At 36.3% G+C, this 27,451-nt stretch overlaps 1 protein-coding gene across 3 annotated transcripts in view; it reads left to right on the top strand.

Annotated features, from left to right (window-relative positions):
• Positions 1 to 23,990, top strand: part of Glcci1 (glucocorticoid induced 1) — a 64,365-nt gene extending 40,375 nt beyond the window's left edge. For 2 of the 3 annotated variants that reach the window (XM_021234601.2, XM_040728666.1), the window contains exons 4-8: positions 4,250 to 4,366; positions 6,920 to 7,072; positions 10,789 to 10,999; positions 19,712 to 19,832; positions 21,184 to 23,990. In XM_021234601.2, coding sequence (XP_021090260.1) covers positions 4,250 to 4,366; positions 6,920 to 7,072; positions 10,789 to 10,999; positions 19,712 to 19,832; positions 21,184 to 21,529 — 948 coding nt within the window. In that variant the 3' untranslated portion in view covers positions 21,530 to 23,990. The remainder of the gene's footprint in view (positions 1 to 4,249; positions 4,367 to 6,919; positions 7,073 to 10,788; positions 11,000 to 19,711; positions 19,833 to 21,183) is intronic. The other variant, XM_040728667.1, reaches the window with a different exon arrangement.
• The last annotated feature ends 3,461 nt before the right edge of the window (positions 23,991 to 27,451 follow it).

Genomic DNA, 27,451 nt, shown 5'->3' with positions numbered 1-27,451 from the left:
TAGCAAATACTATTGAGAACTTTCAGGATAGCAGTGACATGCATATTTCCGAGTTTGTTTTAACTTCAGAAATAAGAACCCTAGAGTTCTCAGAGTCTTCTGATGGTTGTTTTCATCTTAGTGCAGTGATACCTGTGGGCAAGGACTCTGGCAACAATAAATTTCTTGCTGATGAAAATTACGTAGTTTTCCTGATTTTGGATTAACTTCCTTTTTATTCTTCTCTTCCAAAAGTCCCACTGCTACCTTTTGAATTGCTATGTTTCATTTCCCAGAGCTGCTGTGAATTTGAATTAATTCTGAGAAATAAGACCCTTCCTAGTCCCTGATACGAACATGCTCACCCAGTGTTTCAAGGATTTTTATAGTTCTCTGTCTCATTATCTAATTAGTGACCCAAGATTACAAATTCCTGATGTTTTTGAACACCAGGGTTTGTATACTTTAAGATGCCAGTCAGATTCTGAGAAAGTTTGTCTCTGGTTTTTCTCAAGGCCATAAAGTAGAAAATGAGTTTTTAGAGTAAAAATAACTATCTAGTTTTTAAAAACTCATACCTTATGTAACTACTTTTTCTATTTTGAATAGAAGGTTGTATTGGGCATTTCATCACAGTAGCCCAGGTAGACCTGCTGAGGAGAGAGTAGACCTGCTGAAGAGAGAGAGTAGACCTGCTGAGGAGAGAGCAGACCTGCTGAGGAGAGAGCAGACCTGCTGAGGAGAGAGCAGACCTGCTGAGGAGAGAGTAGACCTGCTGAGAAGAGAGAGTAGACCTGCTGAGGAGAGAGAGCAGACCTGCGGAGGAGAGAGTAGACCTGCTGAAGAGAGAGAGTAGACCTGCTGAAGAGAGAGAGTAGACCTGCTGAGGAGAGAGAGTAGACCTGCTGAGGAGAGATTGTAGACCTGCTGAGGAGAGAGAGTAGACCTGCTGAGGAGAGAGCAGACCTGCTGAGAGAGCAGACCTGCTGAGGAGAGAGAGTAGACCTGCTGAGGAGAGAGAGTAGACCTGCTGAGGAGAGAGAGCAGACCTGCTGAGGAGAGAGAGTAGACCTGTTGAGGAGAGAGTAGACCTGCTGAGGAGAGAGTAGACCTGACCTGCTGAGGAGAGAGCAGACCTGACCTGCTGAGGAGAGAGTAGACCTGCTGAGGAGAGAGCAGACCTGACCTGCTGAGGAGAGAGCAGACCTGACCTGCTGAGGAGAGAGTAGACCTGCTGAGGAGAGTTGCCACTTCTTTATGATGTAGTGGAATATGAGCATAAAAGGACTGATTTAGATAGAAATTAAGCACTTACAGATGAGCGCTGAGAGAAGATATACAATTTCTTTTGCCTTTCCTCCAAGGGACACCTTTGTTATGGGTACTGGGGTTGGAAAGGAGGTGTCTTCAGATACCCTGGAGGTTCTTTTCCATTCAAGGAAAGGGCATTTTAAACATAGGCAGTACAAAGCTAGGGTGTTTCAGTTGCCATGTTATGTAAGTATCACAGCTTGTCTTTGTAGGGTAGATAAATATAAGAGCCTCCTGCATTTTGAAGGAAAGGAGGACATTATGGGACAGCAGTCTCGCTGCCACCTATGTCTAAAATGGAATTTGCAGTGTTTTAAGTACATATATTTGGGGAGATAAGCTTTCCTTTTATTTTGATGCCCACTGGTTGTAAACAAGAACATAACTGTATTATGAGAAAAATAACAGTTTTGGAAGCTATGAGTCTATATTGCTTAATTAAGCTTTTTTCCCCTAGGGCTCTTAAAATTCATATAGAACAAACAATTAATTATGATTAATTAGCTTTAAAGATATGTTTTTTAAATGAATAATTACAAATTGCTTTAATCGGCATGCATACCAAACTATTTTATATATTACACTTCCAGTTTTGAAACACCCTAAGACATCATTAATGTTCAAAAACACTTAATTTTATACTTATATACTAATAAAATATCTTGTACAATTTGAGATCTTATTTTCTATTATAGAGGATAATTTGTCTTGATTTATGATTGTCTACTACTTTTGATTTCTTTTCTCATGAAAACTAATGATCTCCAGAAGAAAATTAAATCATTTCAAAGTAGAGTGAGGAACAGAAATATAACCATAATCTTACTTGTACATCTTTTGCAAGTGTATTGTATGAGAGAGACCCATAAGTCACAAAAGTGAAAAAAATGTAAACTCTTTATAGAAAGCACTTCAATTATCTCTTTTAGTGGTTGTACTGTTTCCCTATTATTTACTACAGGTAAAAATTATTTTTTCCAACAAGTCATATCTTTTTACCTTGAGCATATATAGGTTCTAATGTAATCATCATGCTCTCTGATTCCTATAATTTGCAGTACATATTTATGTAATTTCATAGAACATTGTATTTTACTGTTCTTGAGAAAATTAATATATTTTACACTTTGTGTTTATATTTTATCTACTATACAACATACAACTGAGCTCATTCTAGATGTTCAAGGAATAATTATTGATTGATTAATGTTTCCGTCTTCTCTATGACAAAATTAATGTTAGTATTAAAGACTCTTCCCAATCTGTTAATTGTTTTTTGTTAATCTGTCCCTTAATTTGAGACTGGGTAATCCATAAAACATAAAGAGTGATTCATTATAACCGTGAGAAAGTCAAGTCTTAAAAGTAGACAGCTCCATCTTGTTTGGCCTTTGGTGAGACATACAATGGAAAATCAAATAACAACTAGGAGGCTGTCTGGAAAGAGAAGTCACATAAGGAACTGGAGTCTTCCTGAGAATTAAGGTTCCACATGAAGCACATTATTTTCTTTTCTTTTCTTTTCTTTTCTTTTCTTTTCTTTTTTTTTTTTTTTTTTTTTTTTTTTTTTGGTTTTTACGAGACAGGGTTTCTCTGTATTGTTTCGGAGGCTATCAGTCCAGCCCGGCCTCGAACTCACAGAGATCCGCCTGCCTCTGCCTCCCAAGTGCTGGGATTAAAGGCATGCGCCACCACCGCCCGGCAAGCACATTATTTTCTAAGGGCAGGTTAACAGCCCAATAAGGCAGTCATATTCCATATCCTCTACCTTTTAAAGAATGATTTCATATCATCTCCCACTAAGCTCTGCCTCTTGGGCACTTTCTGCTGTCTCTTTTAAAAAATACTTAAATTTTATGTGCACTATGTGTATGCCTGGCTCCCCGGGAACCAGAATAAGTCATTGGGTTCCCTGGAACTGATATTATAGATAGTCGTGAGCCATTATTTGGGTCCTGGGACCAGAACTCTGGTGCAAGTGTTCATGGTGAACCATCTCTCCAGCACCTATATCTACTACTACTTAATAATGCTGCACTAAGGACCACATTTATAGCACATCAGTCATTTAGGGATACATGTGACCACTATTCTTATCCACACATTTGAACAATATCCATATCCTTTTAAAACTTGGGAAGTTTTAAAGTACATTATACATAACCTAAAATACATTAGCAGTTTAGTAAGTTCTAGATGATACTATTGTGAAGGCTTTGTAATTAAATCTGCAGTGTGATTAATTTAGGATGATATATACAAATGTACATTTATGTTTAAATGAATAAAAGATAACACATAATAAGAGTAAATGAAAAAAATGTCCTTAGGAAATCTAATATTATACACGGTGAGTAAATTCAAATTAAAAATACTAATAAGGTACTAAATATTTGTTTGTTTTTACTACCATTGCAACATATAATTTAGAATATTTAGTAATAGGTAAGCTTGGTTTCTTTCGTTTATAAAAGATAGCAATATAGAAATTAATGTAGCCTCTACTTAAGATATGGTGGTGCATGCTTTTAGTCTCAGTACTCAGAAGGCAGAGGCAGGCAGGTCTTACTATGAATAGTATCAAACTCAGAGACCTGCCTGCCTCTGCGTTTGATACTATTCATAGTAAGATCCTGTCTAAAAGGAAAAACAGGAAAAAAAGCAGTTTTCAGGTTTTATAAGTTAATCAGTAGATATCTGAAATATATTTTAAAGGAAGAGATTTCCAGCATTGTAAAGGTAAAATCTGAAGCAATCTGAGAAAATTTAGTGTACCTGTTTACCAGCCACACCAAATATAGTTGCTGTACATTTGTGCTGTACATTTTCAGTCATCTCAATCTGAAGAATAAATCATTGTGCTAAAACATCTTTCATTAAATCTTTTGAGAAAGAAAACAAAGGGAAAAAACAGCTGGTATTCACTTTTGTTTTCTTCTTCTCTATTCTCTTCCCAAAGCAGATTGCCAAACTGAGGCAACAGCTACAACGTAGCAAACAAAGTAGTCGTCACAGTAAAGAGAAAGATCGACAGTCACCTCTCCATGGCAACCACATAACAATCAGTCATACTCAGGTAAGCTAAATTGTTGTTCAGATGCTAGTAATTCCTCTTAGTGCATTTCTAACCTGTACTTTAACAAAAGCTTTACCTTTACTAAATTACTTTGATAAATTCTTGTGAAATCATTTCAAAACTAGTTTTTACATGGTTTTGGTAACATAGCAGGGTATAGTGACCTAAGAATATATTTAAGTGAACTAAAATCACAAGTAATTTGCTTACTGAAAAACTGAAGAGTATCTTATTTAATTCTTCTACTAGTACCTTAAACTATCTTCTTTGTATTCCAGATATTATGCATCATTTTTTCATCTGAAGAAATTTAAAACTATAGTTTTTAATTTCCCCCCAAGAAATTTGTACTAACATACCTTACTGAACAGATCTGAAAAGTACTGCTATGGCATGATGAATTTTAATAAGTTAAATCTGATTATCATGACCAAGTAGTATGTTGATAGTTCATAAAGATGAAGATAATTCAACATTAGTACATGTCATTATTACTCACTACCTCAGCAAGTTAAAGCTGAGAGGAAGCATTGGATTTTCTTGATATTTGAATAACACTTGATAAAATATAGTATCCATTTGTGGATATAAAAGCTTTTATTAAACTGAAAATAGTAAAACTTCCTATTGTGATTAATTATACATCTCTTAAGATCCCATGCTTAAACGTTGGCTGCATTAATGTAAAGATAAAGATTATCACAAAGGTCTACATTTATTGATATGCTTCATAAGGAACTAAGAAAGACATCACTAATTGTATATAATATTGATACTTAGAAAATAAAAGTGAATTAGCTAGATTATTAAAACTAGTTATAAGATCATTAATAAATGGAAAATACTAACAATACCAAGTGGTAATGAGATTGTAAAACAAAAGAGCAGCTGTGCATTGCTGTTAGAACAGAGTAATATAACCACTTTGGCAAGCACATACTGAACATTCCAGTATTTTTCCCTTCAAGTAGCCACAGAAATTAAAACATATCTACATGAATGGCTGGGGAAGCATTCATAATAATGAAATGAAAACAGATATTCTTTTGCTGGTGATTGGGCAGATATTTTACATAACTATACAGAGTGATGCTATTCAACAGTACAATGCAAAGTAGCTAATAGATATGGTAGCAGAATTGAATTTCAAAACCATTTTACTAAGTGAAGAAGTTATGAGAAAAATATGTATAATATATGGTTTGTAGCACTAAATTCTCAAGGTCTAATTATATAAACTAAGCATTAGGTGTAGGAACTGAATGCAGAGAGGCACTAAAGAATATATTGTGAGTAATGGAAGGCTCTGAATGTGACAATACTAGTAATTGGATTTAGCAAAACTCAACTAACTGCATATTTAAAATTGGGTGATTTGTGGTACCCTGATCAGACCTGATCAGTATTATATAACAAACTGGTATGCCCTAGACAGCCAAAATGGAAGTTGTGTGCGCCCTCCTTTTTCTTCTTAATCTGGTAGAATTAATGTATTTGCAAGTTTTTTTCCCAAGCACTGTCAATAATGTTATCACATTATCTCAGTAGCTTAAAGAAATCATGTAAAGAATTCATGCAGAAATGTGAGGTCAATTGAATTAATATCAGGTGCTACTAAAACTGTCTTATACTATACCCAGAAGTGAATCATGATAGGTATAATATTTTATTGTGAAAACCATAAAATAACTAAACACTTGGTAATTCCGAAAATGGAAAATGTATGATAAAGATTCATCGTGTTTATTCATTTGTTAATGAGATACAAGGATGGAAACTATTAGCATGCTGACTGCTGCAAATCATATGTGTAAATAAATTCTAGTTACCATTGATAAAATCATTTTTATTATTACCTTAGCCAACTTGGTCCTTTTTTTCTCCTTATTTCCTTCCTGTTGTGTAACATCCTTGAGCTGCAAAAATGTCCATTAACATTTTTTTTGGTAAGTTCTAATATAGTTGCTAGAGATGGCTAAGTCTTAAAACCCAATGCAAAGGACACTTGAGAACAACCTTAAAACTATTAAGTGAGTGCTGAATTTAACAGAGCATTGTTTTTATATTGCTTAATAATCCAGTGATTGTCTTAAACAGTCAACAAAATGGAAACAAGTATAGGAATTTCACCCTACTTCCCAAAAAAACATAAAAAGGAGACATTTAAAAGTGCTGAAAATACTATCTGTTATTTCTTGACCAAGTGTATACATTATATAGTCATATCTTTGCACCTAAAAGGATTTTGAAGGATTGTTTTGATTCTGAATTATTTTTACATTCTTTTGGAAATTAAATTTCGGTATACTTATTTGAATTTTTGCTATATTTTAAATATTAGAAATAACTGAAGTTTCACATTTTAAGGCATTTTTGTTTGCTTTTTGTTTTTATGGTGAAAGGCATGCAGAGGTCATGTCACCACATATGCTAAACAAAGGTCTGCCACTGAACTTCATCCCTAGCTTTTCAGTATTTAAGATGTGTCATGCTCCAAGTCTTGATTTATTTGACAGTAAATAATTTGACTCCATTTTATCTTCTGCCTCAAAGGCTATTGGATCAAGGTCAGTCCCTATGCCTCTGTCAAACATATCCGTGCCAAAATCATCTGTTTCACGTGTGCCCTGCAATGTGGAAGGAATAAGTCCTGAACTGGAGAAGGTATTCATCAAAGAGAACAATGGAAAGGAAGAAGTGTCCAGGGTAAGATTACTTGGGATATTTAAATATTTTTTCTTTAATGTGACAGAATTTCTTAAAGGCAGTTGGGTGAGGGGCAGTTTTATGAAGATAAAATTCACATATCATAAGGTTCATTCTCTTTGGTAGTTTTCTCTCCTGTCCCTCTAATATATTTGGCTGTATGACACCATTGATCTACTTTCTGGATCTTTGGATATTTCTGTTCCAGACTTTCAAATAAGTAGCATCATGTATGACCTTTGGTAGCTGGCTTCTTTTCACTTAACATAGCATGTGTAAGATTCATCTATATTGCAGCGTATAACAGTACTTTTACTTGACAGGTGATACTTCTTTGTATGTATTTTGTCCCATTAACAATTGATTGTATTTATGGTTTCTAGTTTTATCTATGCTTCCTTGAACATTTGCACAAATTTTCATGTAAACTTAGTTTTTCATTTCGTGTATGGATCTAGGATTGGAATTGCCAGTGTTGTAACTCTGTGTTTAGATGTGAAGGAACTGCCAGGCTGTTTTCAAAGCATCTATACCATTTGACATTCATACCAGTAATTTAGGATGGTTCTGATTTCTCCAAAACTTCCAGGAATCTTCTTTTTTCATTATAACCAATCTCTAGTGGCATTTCATCATGATGTTGCTTTACGTTCCTAGCAGCTAATGATACTAGACATCTTTTCATTACTTCTTGATAATTTTCTTTAGAGGAATTTTTATTTAAATCTCTTGTTCCATTTTCAGTTAGTCTGTCTTTTTATTACTGAGCTATAAATGTTCTTTACAAAGTTCTTTGTTTTCTAGATGTCAATTCCTTATCAAGTACCTCATGTGGAATCAGAGCTGTTTTTTCATTTTCTTGATTTCTTTGAAGAACATTTTTGATGAAGTCTAGTTTATATTTTCCTTGTATATTTCCTTAGTCCATGGTCCTATGATTTACTCCTGATTTTTTTTTTCTGTGAATTTCATAGTTTTGGCTCTCTGTTACTGTCTTAGTTAGGGTTTCTATAGCTGCAATGAACCATGACCAAAAGACCAGGTTGAAGAGAAGAGGGTTTATTTGGCTTACACTTCTATATTGTTGTTTATCATCAAAGGAACTCAGGACAGGAACTCAAACAGGGCTGGAACCAGGAGGCAGGAGCTGACGTAAAGGCCAAGGAGGGGTTCTGCTTGCTGCCTTGCTCTTCATGGCTTTCTCAGCTTGCTTTGTTATCGAACCCAAAGCCACCAGCCCAGGGATGGCATCAATCATAATGGGATGAGCCCTCTCCATCAATCAATCAATCTTTAATTTAAAAAGTGCCTTATAGGGGCTGGAGAGATGGCTCTGTGGCTTTGGAGGTTGTCCTGGAGCTAGAGATCTGCCTTGCCTCTGCCTGTGCTGGGATTAAAGGCATGTGCCAACAATGCCTGGCTCCAATCTAGAATTTTTAACTCTGAACTTTGTGGAGATTTATGCAGGTAACTACCGCTAATGTGTGAGGAGGCCAGCCTTTCAAAGCACTCCTTCCTGATCCTTTGACGTTTACATTCTCTGTCACCTTCCTGATCCTTTGGGGAGAGGAGGTCTATGAAAAATGGCCCATTGATGGCTAGACACAAATCTTTGCTTATTCTCAGCACTTTGAACAGTTTTGAGTCTCTGCATTAACCTTTATCCTGTGCAATACAAAGTTGCTCTGACCAAGGTTGAAGGCAGCACAACTTTATGGGCATAAGCATAAATATTTAGAAGGAAGGTAGACAACATGACTATTTAGCAAAAGAGCATCAATAAGGTGTCTCCTAGGGCCTGTGGCTTCCATGGTTTTTGACCATGTTTACAGTACCAGGTGTGATTAACCAAAACTTAAGCATATCAGGATGTATGAAAATATTTAATGAAACCCTACTAGTTAATAAGCTAAAGTATACTTCTTTTTCAAGTAGTTGAACAGAGATGTCCCAAATGAGTGAACAATACTGTCCACAGAAAACATGGGTTATTAAATGGAAATCTTAATTCCAGGCACAGATTACTCTGTGATTATTGGTCAAGGATGCCTTAGAGGCACTCAAGACAATATAGGCTATTGCTATTCTTCTTTGTAGTTCATAACTAGATCTGTTTTCCATAATTAGTTTTTGTAAATAGTAGGTTTGTAAAATTTGTTTTGCGTTTGTAATGCTACCTTCAAAAATAGTTAAATATATATGATCTGCTTGTAGATTAAACATAGAAATAAACCGGGCGTTGGTGGTGCACACCTTTAATCCCAGCACTCCAGAGGCAGAGGCAGGCGGATCTCTGGAGGTTCCAAGTTCCAGTTCCAAGACAGCCTCCAAAACAATACAGAGAAACCCGGTCTCGAAAAAACAAAACAAAACATATATATATATATAATAATAGAAATAAAGAAGAATTTTAAGTATCAAGTAGGACATAAAACATAACTCATATTCTTAGACATTTTGTTTCAAAGTAGTGCATCATTTTATTGTTTCCCAACACTGCCAATTTTTTGAACCAGTGTTTTCTTTGTCAGGGTTTGGTTTAGTGAATTCTTTCTTCTATTACATTCTTTAACTAGAAACTTTTTAGTAACAAAGGGCTAGATACTTACATAGTTGAATATTCTCTTTATAAATAGTCATTATCAAGTTGTAAAGTTGGTTTCTGCTCCAGCAGCATCGCATAAACAAAGTTTCTATTTCAGTCAACATTATAAAAAATAGTGATACTTTACTCTTACCTAATATTTCTTCCTGTTTCTTCTCTAACAGTGTTTCTGAATCTTTATAATGTCAAAGCTCAAAGCAAGTGCAGTAGGCACACCAGTGAAAATGAATTCTAATTCATTATATTGATTCATTTTACTAGCATTGTAATCCTTTCTATACAATGATAATATTTTACATTATTTATGAAAAAATTAGCATACAGAATTTTACTTGTTGACTGCAGATAAATAAGAACAATGGGACAAGAGCTAAGTAGCCTAGAAAGAATCTACTCAGCAGGTTCTGGCAGTGTTACCATCAACTCTAACCTCTAGGTTCTTTATTTATGGAAGCAAAATAATTGGACAGATGAGCTTTAATGAGTCCCCTAGTTCAAAGCATGTGATTGTGATCATAGTTTCCTGTTTACTATTTTTGACACATTCAAGCAGTACATTAGATCTAAGCAAGATTATGAATAGTCATGCTTAGTTGTATGCCAAGTTAACATAACTGTTGAGATTTGTTATTCTCCATGAATGCTAGTGCAATTTTATTAGAAATTATAGGTGATTTCAAAGACAATAGAAGTTCTTGAGCTCTAATTCATAAGTAATTAATAAATCAAAAATTTATACTCACCAATATGAGGATCTGTTTTGCCTTAATAGCAAGTGAAAATTATTTCTTAGAATATTCAGTTTATCCCCAATGTGTGTGTGTGCCTTTCATGGTGCTAAGTATTTGGAGTATCCTAAAGAGTATCATGGAAACTGCCTGGGAGGATATACAAGAACCTTGTAATTTTATTAAAGGGAAACAGTTTGAAACTTTTCTTTTGCTTCTATAAAGGCAACATGCCCAGAAATTAAGATAGACAGTAGTGTATTTTTTCACTGAAGAATAAATTATGGCAGTGACATGGGTAGAATATGGTATCTGAAGAGATGCTTTCTGATGACTAGATGTACTTGTTGTCACCTACATATTTACTAGTATTCCTCTTGCAGCCTTTGGATATACCAGATGGTCGAAGAGCTCCACTCCCTGCTCACTACCGGAGCAGTAGTACTCGCAGCATAGATACCCAAACTCCTTCTGTGCAAGAGCGCAGCAGTAGCTGTAGCAGCCACTCCCCCTGTGTGTCCCCATTTTGTCCCCCGGAATCCCAGGATGGAAGCCCTTGTTCAACAGAAGATTTGCTCTATGATCGTGATAAAGGTGAGAATGAAGTCATCCATTTATATACAAGGCTTGCTTTTGCTCATTGTAGTCTGTGTCTTAGACCATTACACCACTTTTCCCCTTTGTTGAATTGTGAGATTGTAAAAGATGAGTTATTACAGGTTTGTTTGTTCATTGGTTTTACTTTCCCCTTTGTAACTCTTAAACATCTTCCATAAATGTGTCAGATAAGCACAGTGCCTCATTGTAATGGCTAACAAAATCTACAAAGTGGAGTGCATATAACTACATGCCAGTATTTTCCTTTATTTTGTTCAAAGCTGATGATAGTTATGGTGCAGTTTATATTCCTTATGCATAAAGCTAGTTTTTATAATCAGTGACTTTGGAGGAATATTTTCAAAGTGTCTTGAGAGAGTGAGTGTGTGGTATGAAGGCGCACACGTGCACAGTGTATATGTGAATGCTAAAGTAAGACACGAGGTGCCTTCTTCTGTTGTTCTCTACTTGCCTGAAGACAAGGTCTCTTACTGAACAAGGCATGCCTTTTAGATGAGAATGACTGGCCAATGAGTTCTCAGACCCCTGCCTCTTTGCCCACCAACACTGGTACTTATAGAAACATGGTCCTGCCCAGTTAAAATGTGGGTGCTGGAGATTAGACTTGGGTTCCCAGGCTTGAATAGCAGGTTCTCCTGCCTATTGAGTCATCTCCCTAGGCTATCCATCTTTTTATGTGAAACAGGATTTCTCAGAGAACCTGGAGTCCACCATTTTGGTTAGATTAGATGGCCAGGGAACCCGTAGGATTTGCCTGTCATTGCTTTCCAGAACCAGGTTACAGATGCACACCAGCATGCCCAGCATTTACCTGGGTCCTCATGCTTGTGCAGCCAGCACTTTACCCACTGAGTTGTCTTCCCAGCCACTCCACCTTATTGCTTCTAGATAGAATCACTCACTAAACCTGGAGCTCACAAATTAAGCTAGGGTGAGTGGTTATTGAGCTCCAAAGATTTACCTGTCTTTGCCTTTCCAGTACTGGAGTTACAGATATGCACCACCATGCCAGTTTTGTAACTTTTTAAAATTAATCAGTCAATTAATTAATTAGTTAATTCTTTACTTTAGTGCATGATGAGAATCTGACCTCAGGTCCAGGTCCTTGTGCTTGTGTGGCAAGCGCTTTGGTGTCTGAGCCATCTCCCTGGCCCCATGACTATACTTTTAAGCAATCAAAGAAGGTTCAGAGAGTATCTACCGAACATCACCATAAGGGTTATAGATCAATTCTTGTTAACTGTTGGAAAACTGGTATTTCTCGCTGCCTATCCGGTCCAAATAGTTTTTCTGTGTTCCTGCTGTCTTTGGGTCAAGTGCTTGCATGCCACAATGTACATGAATTTTCACATTCTAGTCCCAAAGACTAGTATGTGTGGATTGCCTACCTTCCATGGTCCTTGGCTACTTTTGGAGAAACTGAACTTATGTTTTTTAGATAGAAGCCAATAATAACAAAAATTTTAAAACCTCCTTGTTTTGTGGTCTTTTTACCAATATTACCACTGCTCTATATGATTTATTCTTTGGTATTATATGTAAAATGTGTTGGCCCTAAGTGTGCAGCCTGGTTAGTTTTTATATATGTAGGTATTTGTGAAGGGAGACTCAAGGTACACATACAGAACAAGTTTGTTGTCTCTTAGGTGCTCTCAGTCTTCCCGGTAGTATGCTTCCTCTATACTTGAAAGGGACCACTATTCTGTCTTCCTCCACCACAATTTAATTTTACCTGTTAAAGGAATTTCACAGTAATAAGATGATGTTGGTGTATTCTGTATGTGCCTGTGTCTGGTTTACTCTACATACTTTATTTCTTAAGAGAAATTAAATGAAAGCTATTTTGGATTTTTATTCCTTATTTTATATCTTAAATAGCTTTCCCTTTTGATCCCTTTCCTTATTGCAGGCTTTGTGGACACAATACACTAAGAGCATGTTGAAGAGAGTCAAACTTAAAGTGTCAGACTGGAAAAAAAACAACCTTTATTTCACTAAGAAACTGCTAGAGAACTAGGCATATTGTCACATGCCTTTCATCCCAACACTTGTGAGGTAGAAACAGGCAGAACTCCATGAAATTGAGGCTAGTTCAGTTGACATACAAGTTCTGATCATTCGGGGCTACAAGGTAAAATACTGTCACAAAAGGAGTAGAAAATGTACTAGCAGTGAAAGGGCTGGCAGGACCAGGTGAAGTTGGATGAGTGGTAGGATCTAGGAGGAGTTGGGGGAGGAAAGAATACAACTAAAATATTTTGTTTAAAAAAATAAAAATATTTTGCTGTAGAATCTTTTTCAAATTATGGAGTTAGAGCTCTTGCTCATGCCTATAATCCTAGTAGTGTAGAAGCAGAGGTAGAGGATATCTGTGTGTAAGGCTAGCAAGAACTGTATATTAAATTCTAGGCTATGCCAGCTTTGGTTATAACGTGAGATTCTGAGAGAAGTGTAGGACTCAGGAATGATCATTTAAGGTTTCTTTTTTCTGCTTTCTGCTTTCTATAAGGCAATCTTATTAATTTCTTAAAATATCTACTATATTTAGTTTAGAGATACTGTTTTATGATTACAATAAAGTAGACAATATTTTTCCGTGTAAAACTGTACGGCCTACATGTAAAATTTCCAGTTCTCAAGCAAATCAAACACTTGTCATTATGTAGAGAACATTAAAATGGTGGTACCCACACACACACAGTGTGTTTTTTTTTTTTTATGGTCTACCTAAGAAATACTTACTAAGCCTTTATTGTATATCAGGCTCTGTACTACTAGAAAGTGAAGAAAGAGACAATAAAATGTACTTTTTCTTTAAGGAAGTTGGAATCTTAGGGTTAATAGCTATGAATGTAAAAAGATAATTTTCTTTTATAAATATTTAGTATTTCAAACAATGTTTTGAATACTAAAAGGAAAAAATGTGGTTTATCAGTTGTGGAGCTTGTACATTAAATCATTCCCACTGTAGAGTGTAGTCTTTGACCTGTGGCTTCTCTGTCAAAATATAGACTTTGGAGTGGTTTGTAGTTTTTAATATTAATTTTACCTGGTAGTTAATGTTTTTATTCTACACTATGTATGGGTGTTTTTATTTCCAGTAAAGAAAAAAGTAAAAGCTATATAGTTCTTGTTGGTTTTCATCAACTATGAAAATGGGAATAAAGTACTACAGTTTTCTAATCTCCTAGGATCTTTCTAGTCTACCTATGCAGTCTATAGTTGCTCTAAGAAATTTCTTTGGTCAAATAGCCTAAACCGTTCTTAGGAGATGAAGTGAAATGATGCAGGGAATATGTATGTTCTACTGAAAGGTGTGCTGGTGAGCTGGGGTTTTTTTTTTAGTATTCATCTGTTATGTAGTTATCCTTTTTCTGACTTTCCTAATGTTATCTCTCCCTGTTTAATTTGTTCTCCATGAATCATGTATACTATTCAACTAAAGAATTTTAGTTAGCACATTTTTTTTCTTTGACTATATCAGTTGTAATGCCAGAGCAAAAATACTCTGTTGAAAAAGGGAAAGTTTTTTGAGAACTTATTCCAGGTGGAGATTTTCATTATAAGTGTTGGTTTGTTTGAGTTCTGTTATTTTGTTAGGGTTTTTCCAGTAACATAAAGATTAAAAGCAGCCTGATCACATATGTAGAGTTGTCCAGCTCGATAATGTAATAGAAAAAAGTCACTAAGCCTCATTGGAGAACTCAAATTCAGAATACAAACCAAAGAACTGGCCCAAGGCCTTCTACCTCATCATGTCCAAGTTGCAAGGGGAAAAATATATAGTACAGATGGCAGCATCAAAATATTAGCTCTTTTAGCATTCTGCCAGTGTTCCTTAATGGCAGCCAAACCAGCGCTGGGTAAACCATAAAACCTAGACTTGAGTTTGCTGCTTGTTATGGATCTTTGGCACAAGTTACCTAGGCAGTTAGAAAATTCTGTAATTTTAAAAGATATTGTAGAAACATTGATTGTTATAATTATGAAGTAAATGGGATCATTTTGTTGAAGCCAACTATTAAGAGTTATATTCCAAGAGTGCATAAGTTGATTGCTTGTGGTTGAAGCTTTATTTTCTTGAAAGAACTACGCTATGTGGATAGTCTCCTAAGCTAGGGCACATAAGCCCATTTAACCATTTAACTCACTCTGGAGTTTGACTCAAATAATGTTACTAAACTGTGGGTTTTAAGCAAAAGCAATCCTTCATCCCCAGAAAGCAAATGAAAAGAATTAGCTTGTCTTTTTATGGTCTAGAGCTGATACCAAGCAGGATATTAAAATAGCCTGTTTAGACATTTTCTTATTCCTATTTTTTATATAACCATATTTTTATTTCTCACTAGGGTTCTACAACTTCATTTTTTGTCTTTCAGACAAATGCTTTAGCTCTCTTCCTTCTTACATAGCCTAATCAGCTAAATTTGTGGCTTTTTGTGGTTTATACTATGAAAACAGATGTTGAATATATATCTTAAGCACTTTACCTTGAAAGTCATTGATTTTTGAACAAAAAATATGTCTTATCAAAAGATTTTTTAATGTTTTTTATGGTTTTAGAGGAACTTCTTAATCATAAAACTACAGTTTAAAAACACTTCCTACAAAGGACACATTAAAACTGCCCTGTTGTGTTAGAAGAACTTAATAGTAAATCTATAGATTGAAAGTCCTATTCTAAGAAAGAACTTTATATGACATGTTAAAATCTCCTTACTGTAGAATTATGTGTCTAAGGTCATTGCCCCATTTGTCCTTTTCAAGACCACATGAAACATTTTATATATTACAAGTGTCTGGAAACATATAATAAGAACCTAAAAACTGCCATATTCTTTATAAATATTTTACAGTCATACCAATAGCAGATAATGTGACAGCTATATATAAATGTTATCTTATTCATAAGTACTTAGAAGTATAACTCAGTTATGGCTGTTATAGTTCAATCTGGAATATAAGCAAATGAAAGTTTTGAACATTCCTACATACGTATTTTACTTCATCTGCTGATACCTGTTTACTGACTTGTAAGTTTCAGCATGGTTAGGCAACCTAGTTTTGTCATTGTATTGTCCTTACCAAATTTAGTCATTCCTGGCAGGTGTAGTGCTACGAGGGATTTTCTAAAGTAGTCTTATAAGAACTTTCTTTATAATATGTCCGTATTAAAAAGGTAGTATCTTTATTACTATACTGAAAATACTGATGTCATTAAGACATGTGCCATCTTTCACTTTTTATATTAAATACTACTGTTGATAATTGGTAAATTTTGATCATGACTGAAGAGAAAACTGTAGGTTATCAATAGGGACAGAGGAAAAAAAAGTGACTCTTGTTGGGTTTTTCCACATAATCTTTTTTTTTTTTTTTTTTTTTTTGGTTTTTAACGAGACAGGGTTTCTCTGTATTGTTTTGGAGGCTGTCGGTCCAGCCCAGCCTCAAACTCACAGACATCCGCTTGCCTCTGCCTCCTGAGTGCTGGGATTAAAGGCGTGCGCCACCACCGCCTGGCCCACATAATCTTTTGTCATCCTTTTGAGTTCATTGTATTAAGGTTTCATCAATATGTTGATAGCATTCTGTTTTGTCTTCTGTTTCACACAAAATACATGTTGAAATGAATACTTAAAATTGCAGTGGCATTTTAAGTATGAATTGAGCATTTTTCATACACACACATACTGGCTGTATGAACATTTGAGCTGTTTTGCAAACTGTTACCCCTAGAATTTTTTTTTAAATCATTTTAAAACCTGAGGATGTAAAAATCAAAGTTATATTGCAAAGATTTCCAAAGATTCTTAAATTAATTTCAGGTTATAAAATATTTTGTTTAATCTATAATTTCTGTTTAGTTTCACTATTATGACATATAGTAATAAAAGTATTATTTTAGTCCATAGATTGATTTGAAGACTATATTGAATCATAGGACTTGTGTTCATCTTCAATTATCATTTCAGAGTAGCATGTCAGAAACTGAATCTTGTTTGTTAGGATTGTTTTAGTAAAAGCAGTATACTTATTGGGAGTACACAAAACAGGAGCTATCTATAGTTTAATCTGTAAATGGGTACCCATTCAGTTATTACCCAAAAGATAAATGATCAGCATTTAAAATAGTGTACTTACATATGACAAACATTTAACTAAGGAGATAAACATTCACAATCATTGTTAGATCTCTTATTCAAGAAATAAATATAAGTAGCAAAAAGGTAGTGAAGTCATTTTTTTCCTTTTGTAAAATACTTGTTTGTATGTATGTATATATTCCCAACTAAAGTTTACACCCTGTTGAAATTTGATGGTTTTGTAAATTCCTCAGGGTAGTTTTTTAGTTCAAAGGTGCAGGTTCTTTGATACAGTTAATGCTATCTAGTTCTTAAGGTTAATTGCCAAAAATGCTGCATGATTATGTGGTTTCCCTAATTTCCTTTGGCCATCAGCCATGCTCTAGTTGCTAACTTAATTTCCTGAGCAAAAGAAGTAATTTTAACACCAAATTAGCAATTCTGTATAGATTCATTTATTTCAGTCAATCTTATTTCTAACCTAACTCACTGGCTAACTTTAAGGCTTTTTATTGTATTCTCAATCATTGAATATAGTGTTCAAAACAGTGCATTCATTTTCCCAGTGAACTACCTACTTGGGAAAGAATAAGAATTATATTCTTATGTTTGGTTACTGCTTTGACATAGCCTTAAAACAATTTCTTTTGCAGAGTAGTCTGAAGAATCTTAATGGTTTAGGCATTGTTTTTAATTTCAAAATGTCAGATTGGATTCCCCAATCTAGTCCTCTCTGTCATTCACTGAAAAAGTTGGTGCAAAAAGTTGAATTCCTGGAGAATCTGGTATTCTAAAGATTATGGGTACTGTGAGATGGCAGCCTATAGAGTGCTTGCCATGCAAACATGAAGACCTGAGTTTGATTCCAAAACCCATAGACATCAAACAAAGCAAAACAAAAGCCTTAGCATAGTTGTGTATGCTTACAATCTCAGCACTGGGGAGGTAGAAACAGGTAGGTAAGTAGGTCCTTGAGCATCGCTGGCCAGCTAGCCTACTCTGGCTCCACACACAACCTCGGGTTTTCCTCTGACTTCTGTGGGCACATGTACTCAGATGCACTTGAAACAATACAGTCTTACATGCATTTGTGTGTGTGTGTGTGTGTGTGTGTGAGATGCCATCCATATTCAGCCATTTGTATTCTTGACGTCATGCATTTTTTTTTCATGTAGCATGTGTTATTTGAATAGTAAAGAGGGGTTGAAGTTGAGAGGGTAATTCCAAAGCCTCATTCACACTGGCTTAGTAGTTGACAATTATTAGTAGTTTAACTTTACTCGGACAGCACTAAGACTCAGGCTCCTGAGTGCATTCTGTCAACCTAGGCAAGAGATTGTTTTCCCCGTTTTCTTGTGTCTAAGTAAGAAATAGTAAGTCTAAGAAAATCATTAAATCTGAATCGTTTATTAAAAAACTAAACCTCATACTATGATTTAATTCCTTCCAAGTTATTCTATGCATATTCTGTAATGATATGTTTAATAGTGATGATAACTATGTGCATTTGTTATTTTTCTAGTAGTGTATGGTCTTGCTATTTCAAACCAGGGAGATGGCCACTTTCAAATATAAACATAGATCAGCATTCCTAAGACCAACATTTGAAATATTTACAAAATAAAGTATTAGTGTCTATATTGCCAAGCATATATTGTGTACCTTGTTGGTGATAAGTGTTCATGTTACTCTGTTTCTCATTGCTGTACTATTTTCAGTAAACTAAAGCAAGTCATGTAATTTGTTGTTAATACAATTTTCAAAATAGGTGGAAATGATACATCTCAGTTTATCATGTACTTAGTATTTTAGCAGTGAACATTGGTTTGCTTTAAGTCAGAACTTAGGTAAATAGAACTATTATATTATACAGGTATGTTACTGAATTTACAACTTGGCATATTACAAAGACAATGGCACATCTTAGTGGACTTGGATTTCCAAGCACTTTTGCCAGATAGGAAAAAGAAGTTGCACATAGGTTTTATAGCCTTTCATGAATAGACCATTTTGTTTTGGGTTAAAAAATATGAGGAAAACATGTTTGGTAGAGATATTTTTGGATTTTTCATGCCATTAGTGGCTAAAATGCAAGCTGTGCTGAAACAGAACTTTTATAGGCTTTAAAGGCAAAATTATGGACAAATCATCTTTTTAAAAATTGTTATGGGTAAATGAAAGACAGGTTGCAAACTTGTTTTGCCCTGCATGCTTATTATACCTGGGCTTTTAAAACTATCATTTCTGTTATAAACTTTTGTAATAAAAATTTTTCACATACAAAAATATTCAATTAAATTAGTTGGACAATAAAATCATAAAGAATCACCTCCATTATTATACATCTTGTAATTCTTCTATATGATTAATTCATATTACTGCATTCATTTACAATCTTCAGAATGAAGTTTTCAGGGCTAAAATATCATTTTATATTCTTTTGTATGGCACATTACTGTTGTATTTATGTTTTTTTTTTAATGTACTATACAAGGCTATTAGAAATCACCTTGCAGTGACAAAAGGTTGGCTGCGTAGTGAATTAAATCGGCTGTTCAGAAATCAAGTTTAACTCCTAGTTAACTTAACTGCTTTAAATTTACAGACAGTGGGAGTAGCTCACCGTTACCCAAGTATGCTTCATCTCCCAAACCAAACAACAGCTACATGTTCAAACGGGAGCCCCCAGAGGGATGTGAGCGAGTGAAGGTCTTTGAGGAAATGGCGTAAGTAATGTCTTTTCTATCAGCTGGGATCTGAAGCTTTTCACTGAGATGTTGATTACAGATGAATCAACTACTCTGTCCAGCTGATGTTTGTCTCAAAAGCAAATTAAGAAAAAAGAATTGAATAGACAGAAGCCCCTGCGATGAGGATTGCTAGACATCTATAAGCCAGTCAGGAAGATGTAGAAACTCACCCTTGCTGCTGAAATGTCTTCACTTTTTCTCTACTGCTCCTTTTCCTCCCCCTTTTCTCCCCCCCTCTCTGTCTCTGTCTCTGTCACTCTCTGTCTCTGTCTCTCTCTGTCTCTCTCTGTCTCTCTCCTCCCTCTCCTCCCTCTCTCTCTTCTCTCTCTTCTCTCTCTCCTCCCTCTCTCCCATCCCTCTCTCTCCTTGTTTTATTTCCTCCTTCTCCTTGCTTTCTCTTTCCATCCTCACTTTTTCTCTTCATTTTCTCTTTTGAGAAGAAATTTCTAATCTTTAAAATTTTAAGAAGTTTTCTTTAAAAACTTGGTTTTGCTGACTGACAGAAGTACATTTAGAAGCAAGGTTAGTGTCCATGCACAAGTAACTTACAGATAGTCTTCGATTCTTCAAATCAAAGAGAAAATGGTCTCCTCTGTAGCTGAGTCTAGCATGTGTACTCATGAATTCATGTGTTCTGTCCTTTATTGTAAATATTCAAGTTAGAAATGAAATTAGAAAAGAGTTTTATGCTGTAAATCTTGGGCTTCTAGCATCACTCAGAAGATGAGTGTGTGCTCCTGGTGTAACCCATTCGTCTCTTCCAGTGGGGTACGAGATGCAGACTTCTCTTCTTGCAGTCTAGAAGGGAACAGACACTGTGCAGGAGTTAGTTGTTGGCTTAGCTTCAAGAGTAGAACTGGGGATATGGCTCTATTCTTTTGATTGAGAGGTCCCAAAAAACTTTTCCTCCATATGTACTGATAGAAATATCTGAAGATCCAGAAAAAGTTGAATGAATTTGTTATCAAATAATTGACAAATAACATCCCTCTTTATACTTCTTAACAGTAAAGTTCCTCTTGTGTATAATATTCAAGAACAGTGTAGCATTTCTTTCATATTCAATGATTGGAAGCAAACTAAAGATCTCTAAAGATTTTCTTGACATTTTTGTAAATTTTTTTTCTTAAAATGTCATTTCAATGTCCTGTATATGGCTAGTTTCTCAGCTGACCTGTGCTATGGAAGATGTTTCCCCTATGTGTTTACATAAACCATCCCTGTCATTCACATTCTAGCTGTTTTAGAGAACACCAATTTATCCACAAAGTAATTAACTTCCTAGTGCTCCCCAAACTAATTTTGTCCTGTTGTTTTATGGTTTTAGGTCCCGGCAGCCTATCTCGGCCCCTCTCTTTTCATGTCCTGACAAAAACAAGGTTAATTTCATCCCAACCGGATCAGCTTTCTGTCCTGTAAAACTTCTAGGTCCTCTCCTACCTGCCTCTGATCTGATGCTCAAGAACTCTCCTAACTCTGGCCAGAGCTCAGCTCTGGCAACACTAACCGTAGAGCAGCTCTCTTCCCGGGTTTCCTTCACGTCTCTTTCTGATGACACCAGCACAGCAGACTCCATGGAGCCCTCTGTCCAGCAGCCGTCTCAGCAGCAGCAGCTCCTACAGGATCTGCAGGCGGAGGAACACATCTCCACTCAAAGCTATGTGATGATCTAAAGTGGCGGAGGGGCCGCTGGCCTCCACCGTGTTCCATGGATTGTGAATGAGAGCTCAGACACCTATCTGCATGGAGTGACAAACTTTCTGAACACCACCAACAGCAAAATACTTAGCGTCATAAAATAGCTCTTAACACTGATCTTGGCAGGGACCGACTCCTATTCAGCAGTTTTTGTGGAAAGCAGTAATGCTCGCAAATTGTGTGTCATTCAGCATTTAAGTGGAGACTATGCATTTCATAGTATGTCTGACAGATTAGAACTGTGTCCTGTGTTTTGTTCCAAAATTTTCAGTATGAATAAGCTCTATTTCAAAAAGTTGCCTGTCTAAATAGAAAATGTCTTGCTGTGTTTTGTCCTATGGAAAATACTGTACTTCAGGATTATGTTTACAATTGATCCAGGTGTTTGTTTCTAACTTCTATAATACATACAATGCAAAAAAAAAAAAATGGCCACAACAGTTGCACAGTGCCCACCCTATGGCCTAGCTTCAGGTACTTCAGTTGAAGTCTAAACTCAGGTAACTTGGAATGTATGTCATATTGGGATATTAAATATTTCACAGCTACAAAGCTAAAGAGGGAACATCACTCTTTTGCCTTTCCTTATTTTATGCATTTCCCTTTCTTCATTCCATTCCACATTAGAAAAAGAAGTGCATTCAGCCCGAGGTAATGGTAATCCTAGACATGGGGAACATGAGGAGAACCAGCAAATCTGTGGTGTGTGACATCGTTTTTTTTTTTTTTTTTTTTGTCATGTGGCTACCAATAGAACAACTGTTGCATTCACTGTTTCAACATGTGTAAATGTGGCTTTAAAAAAAAAAAGGTAGGTGTTGCTCAGTTAATGACTGTTACAATGTTGCAAATAAAGCTTCAGTAGTAGACTGTACATAAACATTCCATATTGTGTGATGAAATTTAAATGAAAGAATGGCTGGGTTTGATTTCAAAGTGAAGTTTTACAGGAATAAATAATTACGGATTTTTGTTTATATAGACCATCAAGGTCATAATTGCTACTATTTTTATCTAAAGACACATTTATGTTTAGCTTCACTTTAGGAAATTCTAATTTGGTTACTGTTTTCCTCAAGCATTTGGTAAATGAGTTGCATTCGTGGAGAGAGAGTGTGTATGTTCAGAACCAGTGCAGCAAAAGCAAGCAGATTTCTTGTTGACTTACAAGAGCAATAGCTTCAGGCTGTCTCATTTAAGCCTCAGATAACACTATCATGAATAATTTTGTTAAGACTTAGAATGTGTGGAGTGGAGCATAACCCCAAGTAAATAGCCTTGAACTTGCAGACTTGGCAGACGTTCTCAACAAAGTGTGAAGAGAGCCTTAGAGATAGATCCCTGATTCTGGTCAGTTGGAGAGCCTGACCTCCAGACTTTGTTGTCTGCAGCACATGGCTTATGCAAAAGTGAAGGGAAGCTTTTGTATCTTATTCCTTTGCGTTCAGCTCAGTTAGAGCCTAGGGTTCTCTCATCTCCACCTAAAATGTATGGCACATTTTGTTGTTTCGTTTTGCCTACAGTTAAAGGAATGTTCAGTCTCCTCAGATCATTCCTGAGTCTTTGTTTTGACTCTTCTAAGGAGTTTGGAGAAGGATGAGCTGATAGAGGCACCATTTTAATTATTACAAAATGCTGTGCTTGTGTGTATGCGTGTATTCTGTGTGTGTGTTTTTTTGTCACCCCAATTCTCTCCTTTCCACCAAAGTTTGCAGTAATATCCTCTCCTAAAGGTGCATTCTGGCTCCTTTAGTCAGTGTTATAGGAGACTGTCATGGAGAAAAGGACTCAGTTTACTTTTGCCATTTTCACAGGGGAACCTTTTAAAACAATCTTCAGCAGCAGACACCTTTAACCCTAATAATCTCAGGCCTTGATGAAAATACTATATTTTGTAGATTATGGTTAAAGGGAGAAAATTAGTTCAGTAAGATAAATATGAGCTCCATTTAACTTCTGATATCTGGTTTAGCATTACATGATGTGTTGATCGTATGCTCTGCTTTTGTCTAAAGATGCAATAGTATCATTATCAATTTCAGAAAGATGGACTGAATATGCTTTTTTGGTGATGAAATCTGTGTACAATATTTATAGTGATGTGCTTTTATTTTCTCATGAGAAACTAAATATTGTGTTGTACATTTGTTTTTAGCATATATTAAAGTTTTGAACCAAATGTGTTGAAGCTTATGCTTTGCCATGTAAATTTCCCAGAAGTTGTTGAGCTCAAATGTATCCTACATCCAGCTGTAGAAACTTGTCAGAAACTGTTTAAATTTTGTATATAGTTGTTTAATTTTAGCCACTGCGCTGAACAGTATTCAAGTTATATAATATGGCTTTACACAAGAAATGTGTGGCTTCTGTTTTGTATTTTTTTCAGTATAGAAGTTCCTGTGTCTTATTTAAATAAAGTTATTAGTAAAACTGGAATAGCTTCCATATATTTTTTAAAAGACTCATTGTTGGCACATTACCCCGGGGAGGTGAATTCTGCCCTGGGTAATGGCAACATTGTGTCCCTGTAGATCTAGAGCTGTGAGACGTCTAACTGGATCAGATTTCTCTAGTTTGGTTTCTTCTTGACATTTAATTTGCACACTTTCCATCCAAGGTAATAAGTTGGGTGTCTTAGAGTCCAAAGCCTTGTGCTGCTTCCAGCTGTGAGCATTTCAGATAGAGGAAACATTGTTCTATTTCACTCCTATGCCTGGCAATTTATAGAGAGTAGGTTTAAATTCAGTGAAATCACCTCAAAGGAAGTTGCATATTCCCTACAAAACCGTAATAGTAGTTTCTTTTGCTCTTACTAGGTTCAGAATAAAAAGGAGAAAAGCTTTGCAGAATAAAAAAGGATAAACGTGTATTAAGGAATATACAATTATACAATAGCAAAGCACTTTGGGAGTGCTTTGTGAAGAATAATTTTCCCAGAGGATTGTTCCTTTCTGAAGCATAATTAGATAAAATGTGACATTTAAATAAAGAATTATTATTGACATTTTTGGTTAAGAAAATCTTTGAGGATGAGATTTATCTATTTGCCATCTCTTAAGGGTATATTATCCATACAGAAATTATTCTGAGTTTTTTAAATTTTAATTGCAACTGAATATGGAGGAAAATGACATTTTCACCTTCAGGCTTAACTTAATCATATAGTATACTTAATGCAAGTAGTTATATGAAATAAACCAAACTTTAGAAGCACGGGAGAGAAATTGACCCTAGGAATGTAGGTATTCCAACCCTATCTACCTAAAACAGCTGTATTTATGAGAACTGTAAAGTGGTTAGCCCTCCTGTCACCTCCCCTCCCACACTGAAAGGTGCCACCTGGTTTGAAGTTCATTTTCTCCATGTATTCCCAGTACTCTGTGAAAGGCTTCTACATGTATCTCTCCTGTCTCTTAGTACTCAGAACTCTTGCATCCACCAGTACACTCCGCTCTTGGTTCATTGGACGTGTGAACCTGCAGGCTGATTTGGAAAAAGAGTTCCTTAATTTATACCTCCATTCAAAATCTTGATGCTGGTGTCTGGCTTCCCAACCTTGTATGTGTTGTCAGACTTCTAGCTTATTTCAGCTTCAGTGATTAAATATAATAAAAATATCATTTTGCCCCTATACCAAGTCAGCTGTTCTCCCTTATACTCCCTATTTTCCCTGCTTCTCACGACAAGGGGAATTAACACTTCTGTGAATCCTGATGTTTTGTCTCAGATTGGATTTCTTTTTCGAAGCACTAAATTCCAAGATGATGATGTAATGCCATTAGGCAGACAACCAAGCCATCTAGGTGGGTTTCTTTGAACTAAGATTCTGCTAATGAGACAGAGCACTGAATATGCCACAGACAACATGCTATTTGGAAGGATGCCACTTGGTTTAAAGACTAGTAACTGATTAGCCTGGTGGACTGAATTATACATTAAGGAGTAAGAGGAGATAAAGGCACATATATTTGGGTTTTTACTGATTCAGCAGCACTGGTCAATGACCTGGCCATGTGGCCAGATAGAAACACAGTGGAAGCCTAGATGATTGAAGAGATACCCATGAGGGCACAGCCCTATAACCTAAGGATTGCCTTTCAGTAGAATATGATCATCAAAAACTCCATCTTTTAGAAAGTGAGCAAAATTAACAAGCATATGTCCCCATGAACTCTCTTAAAGTGGTCACCTGGGTTCATTAGCTAAGTGGACACGGGGAAAGGCTGTAGCCGTATAAAGATGAATTGTATCTAGGTGCTTGCATGTGTCTCTTCCTCTGGCATGCCTTTCTTGTACTTTTCTGAGGCACAAAATGCCTTCAAGAACCATTCTGTCTACCAACAAGAGAGAGAGATACTGATGACTGGCCAGCTCTACTATGGGCCAAGTCTAGCCTGCAGCCTATTTTTGTAAATGCAAATGGACAGCAATTCACCTGATTATAGCTGACAAGAGTAAAGCTGATAATCTGGGGCTAGTGGTGGTGGCACAAATGGGCCCTGAAAGGAAGAGAGAACCAATTCTGGAGTTGACTTCTTAGCCAGCAAAATTTGCAAATGCTTACATGAACAGAAGGTGCTGTCAGGGTTTAGGCAACCAACTATCATTTCTCAGAACAAAGAACACTCCATACAGCTCATAATATCCAACAGTGGGCAAAGGCAGATCTTCCTTAGAGGAACAGTTTCGTAGAGAAGTAGAAGACGAGGTATTTAAGATAGGTCAAGAGCTGAAGGGATGGCTCCAATCCCTTCTCAAGTGTGTTCCACTTAACATTGGTGGGAATCAATGAAGTATCTTCTCTAGATTTTCCTGCTTTCTGGTGTCTCTGGGGAAGAAATGAAAAGGGATGATGGTACGATTATAATACTTTTTTCCCCTCAACATATGGTTTTATTTAAATTAGAAACATGAATGTTTCACATCCCAGCTCCCTCTCCCGTCCTCCCTTGTCCCTCCACCAGCCCCCAGACCCCCACTCAATCCCCACATCATTCCCCAGAAAGGGTGAGGTCCTCCTTGGGGGAATCTCCAAAGTCTGTAATTTCATCCAGGGCAGGACCTAGGCCCTTCCGCATGTGTCCAGGCTGAGAGAGCATCCCTCTATTTGGAATGGGCTCCCAAAGATCATTCATAAACCATGATAAACACTGATCTACTACCCAAGGCCCTAGTGATTTCTGTGACCTCCTCACTGGCACTACATTCATGGAGTCTGGATCAGTCACCTGTTGGCCTCTCAGCCATTAGTCTGGGATACAAGGGCTCCCCCTTATCTGGTCAGCTGTCTTTGTGGGTTTCACCATCATGGTCTTGATCCCTTTTCTCATCACTCCTCCATCTCTGTCACTGGGTTCCAGGAGTTCAGTACAGTGTTTAGCTGTGGGTATCTGTCTCTACTTCCACCAGTCACTGGATGAAGGTTCTAGGATAGCATATAAGGTAGTCATCAACCTTATCATCAAGGAGAGGCTATTAATATAGTCTCTTCACCCTTGCTTAGTTTGCCAGTTGGTGTTGTCCTTGTAGATCTCAGGAGATCTCACTAGTGTCAGCTCTCTCCTAAAGCCTATAATAACGATCTATTATGGTATCTCTCATCCTGCTCTCCTCTACTCTTACCTCGACTCAAACTTCCTGCTCCCCCATGCCTTCTTCTCCCCTCCTGTGATCACCCTCTCTTTCTCCTGGCTCCCCCTTCCTTCCCCCAATGTTCCCAATCTTCTCAGGAGATCTTGCCTCATTCCTCTTCTCTGGGGTATCATGCATATCTCTTAGGAACTAACCTGTTTCCCACACTCAATGGCTCTGGGATTATAGGCTGGTACTCCTCTGATCCATGTCTAAAATCCATATATGAGTGAGTACATACCATGTTTGTCTTTTTGTGTCTGGGT

This window comes from Mesocricetus auratus, unplaced genomic scaffold (genome assembly GCF_017639785.1).
Source record: "Mesocricetus auratus isolate SY011 unplaced genomic scaffold, BCM_Maur_2.0 Super-Scaffold_100019, whole genome shotgun sequence".
Lineage (NCBI taxonomy): Eukaryota > Metazoa > Chordata > Mammalia > Rodentia > Cricetidae > Mesocricetus > Mesocricetus auratus.
This window is presented reverse-complemented; position numbering and strand designations above follow the sequence as displayed.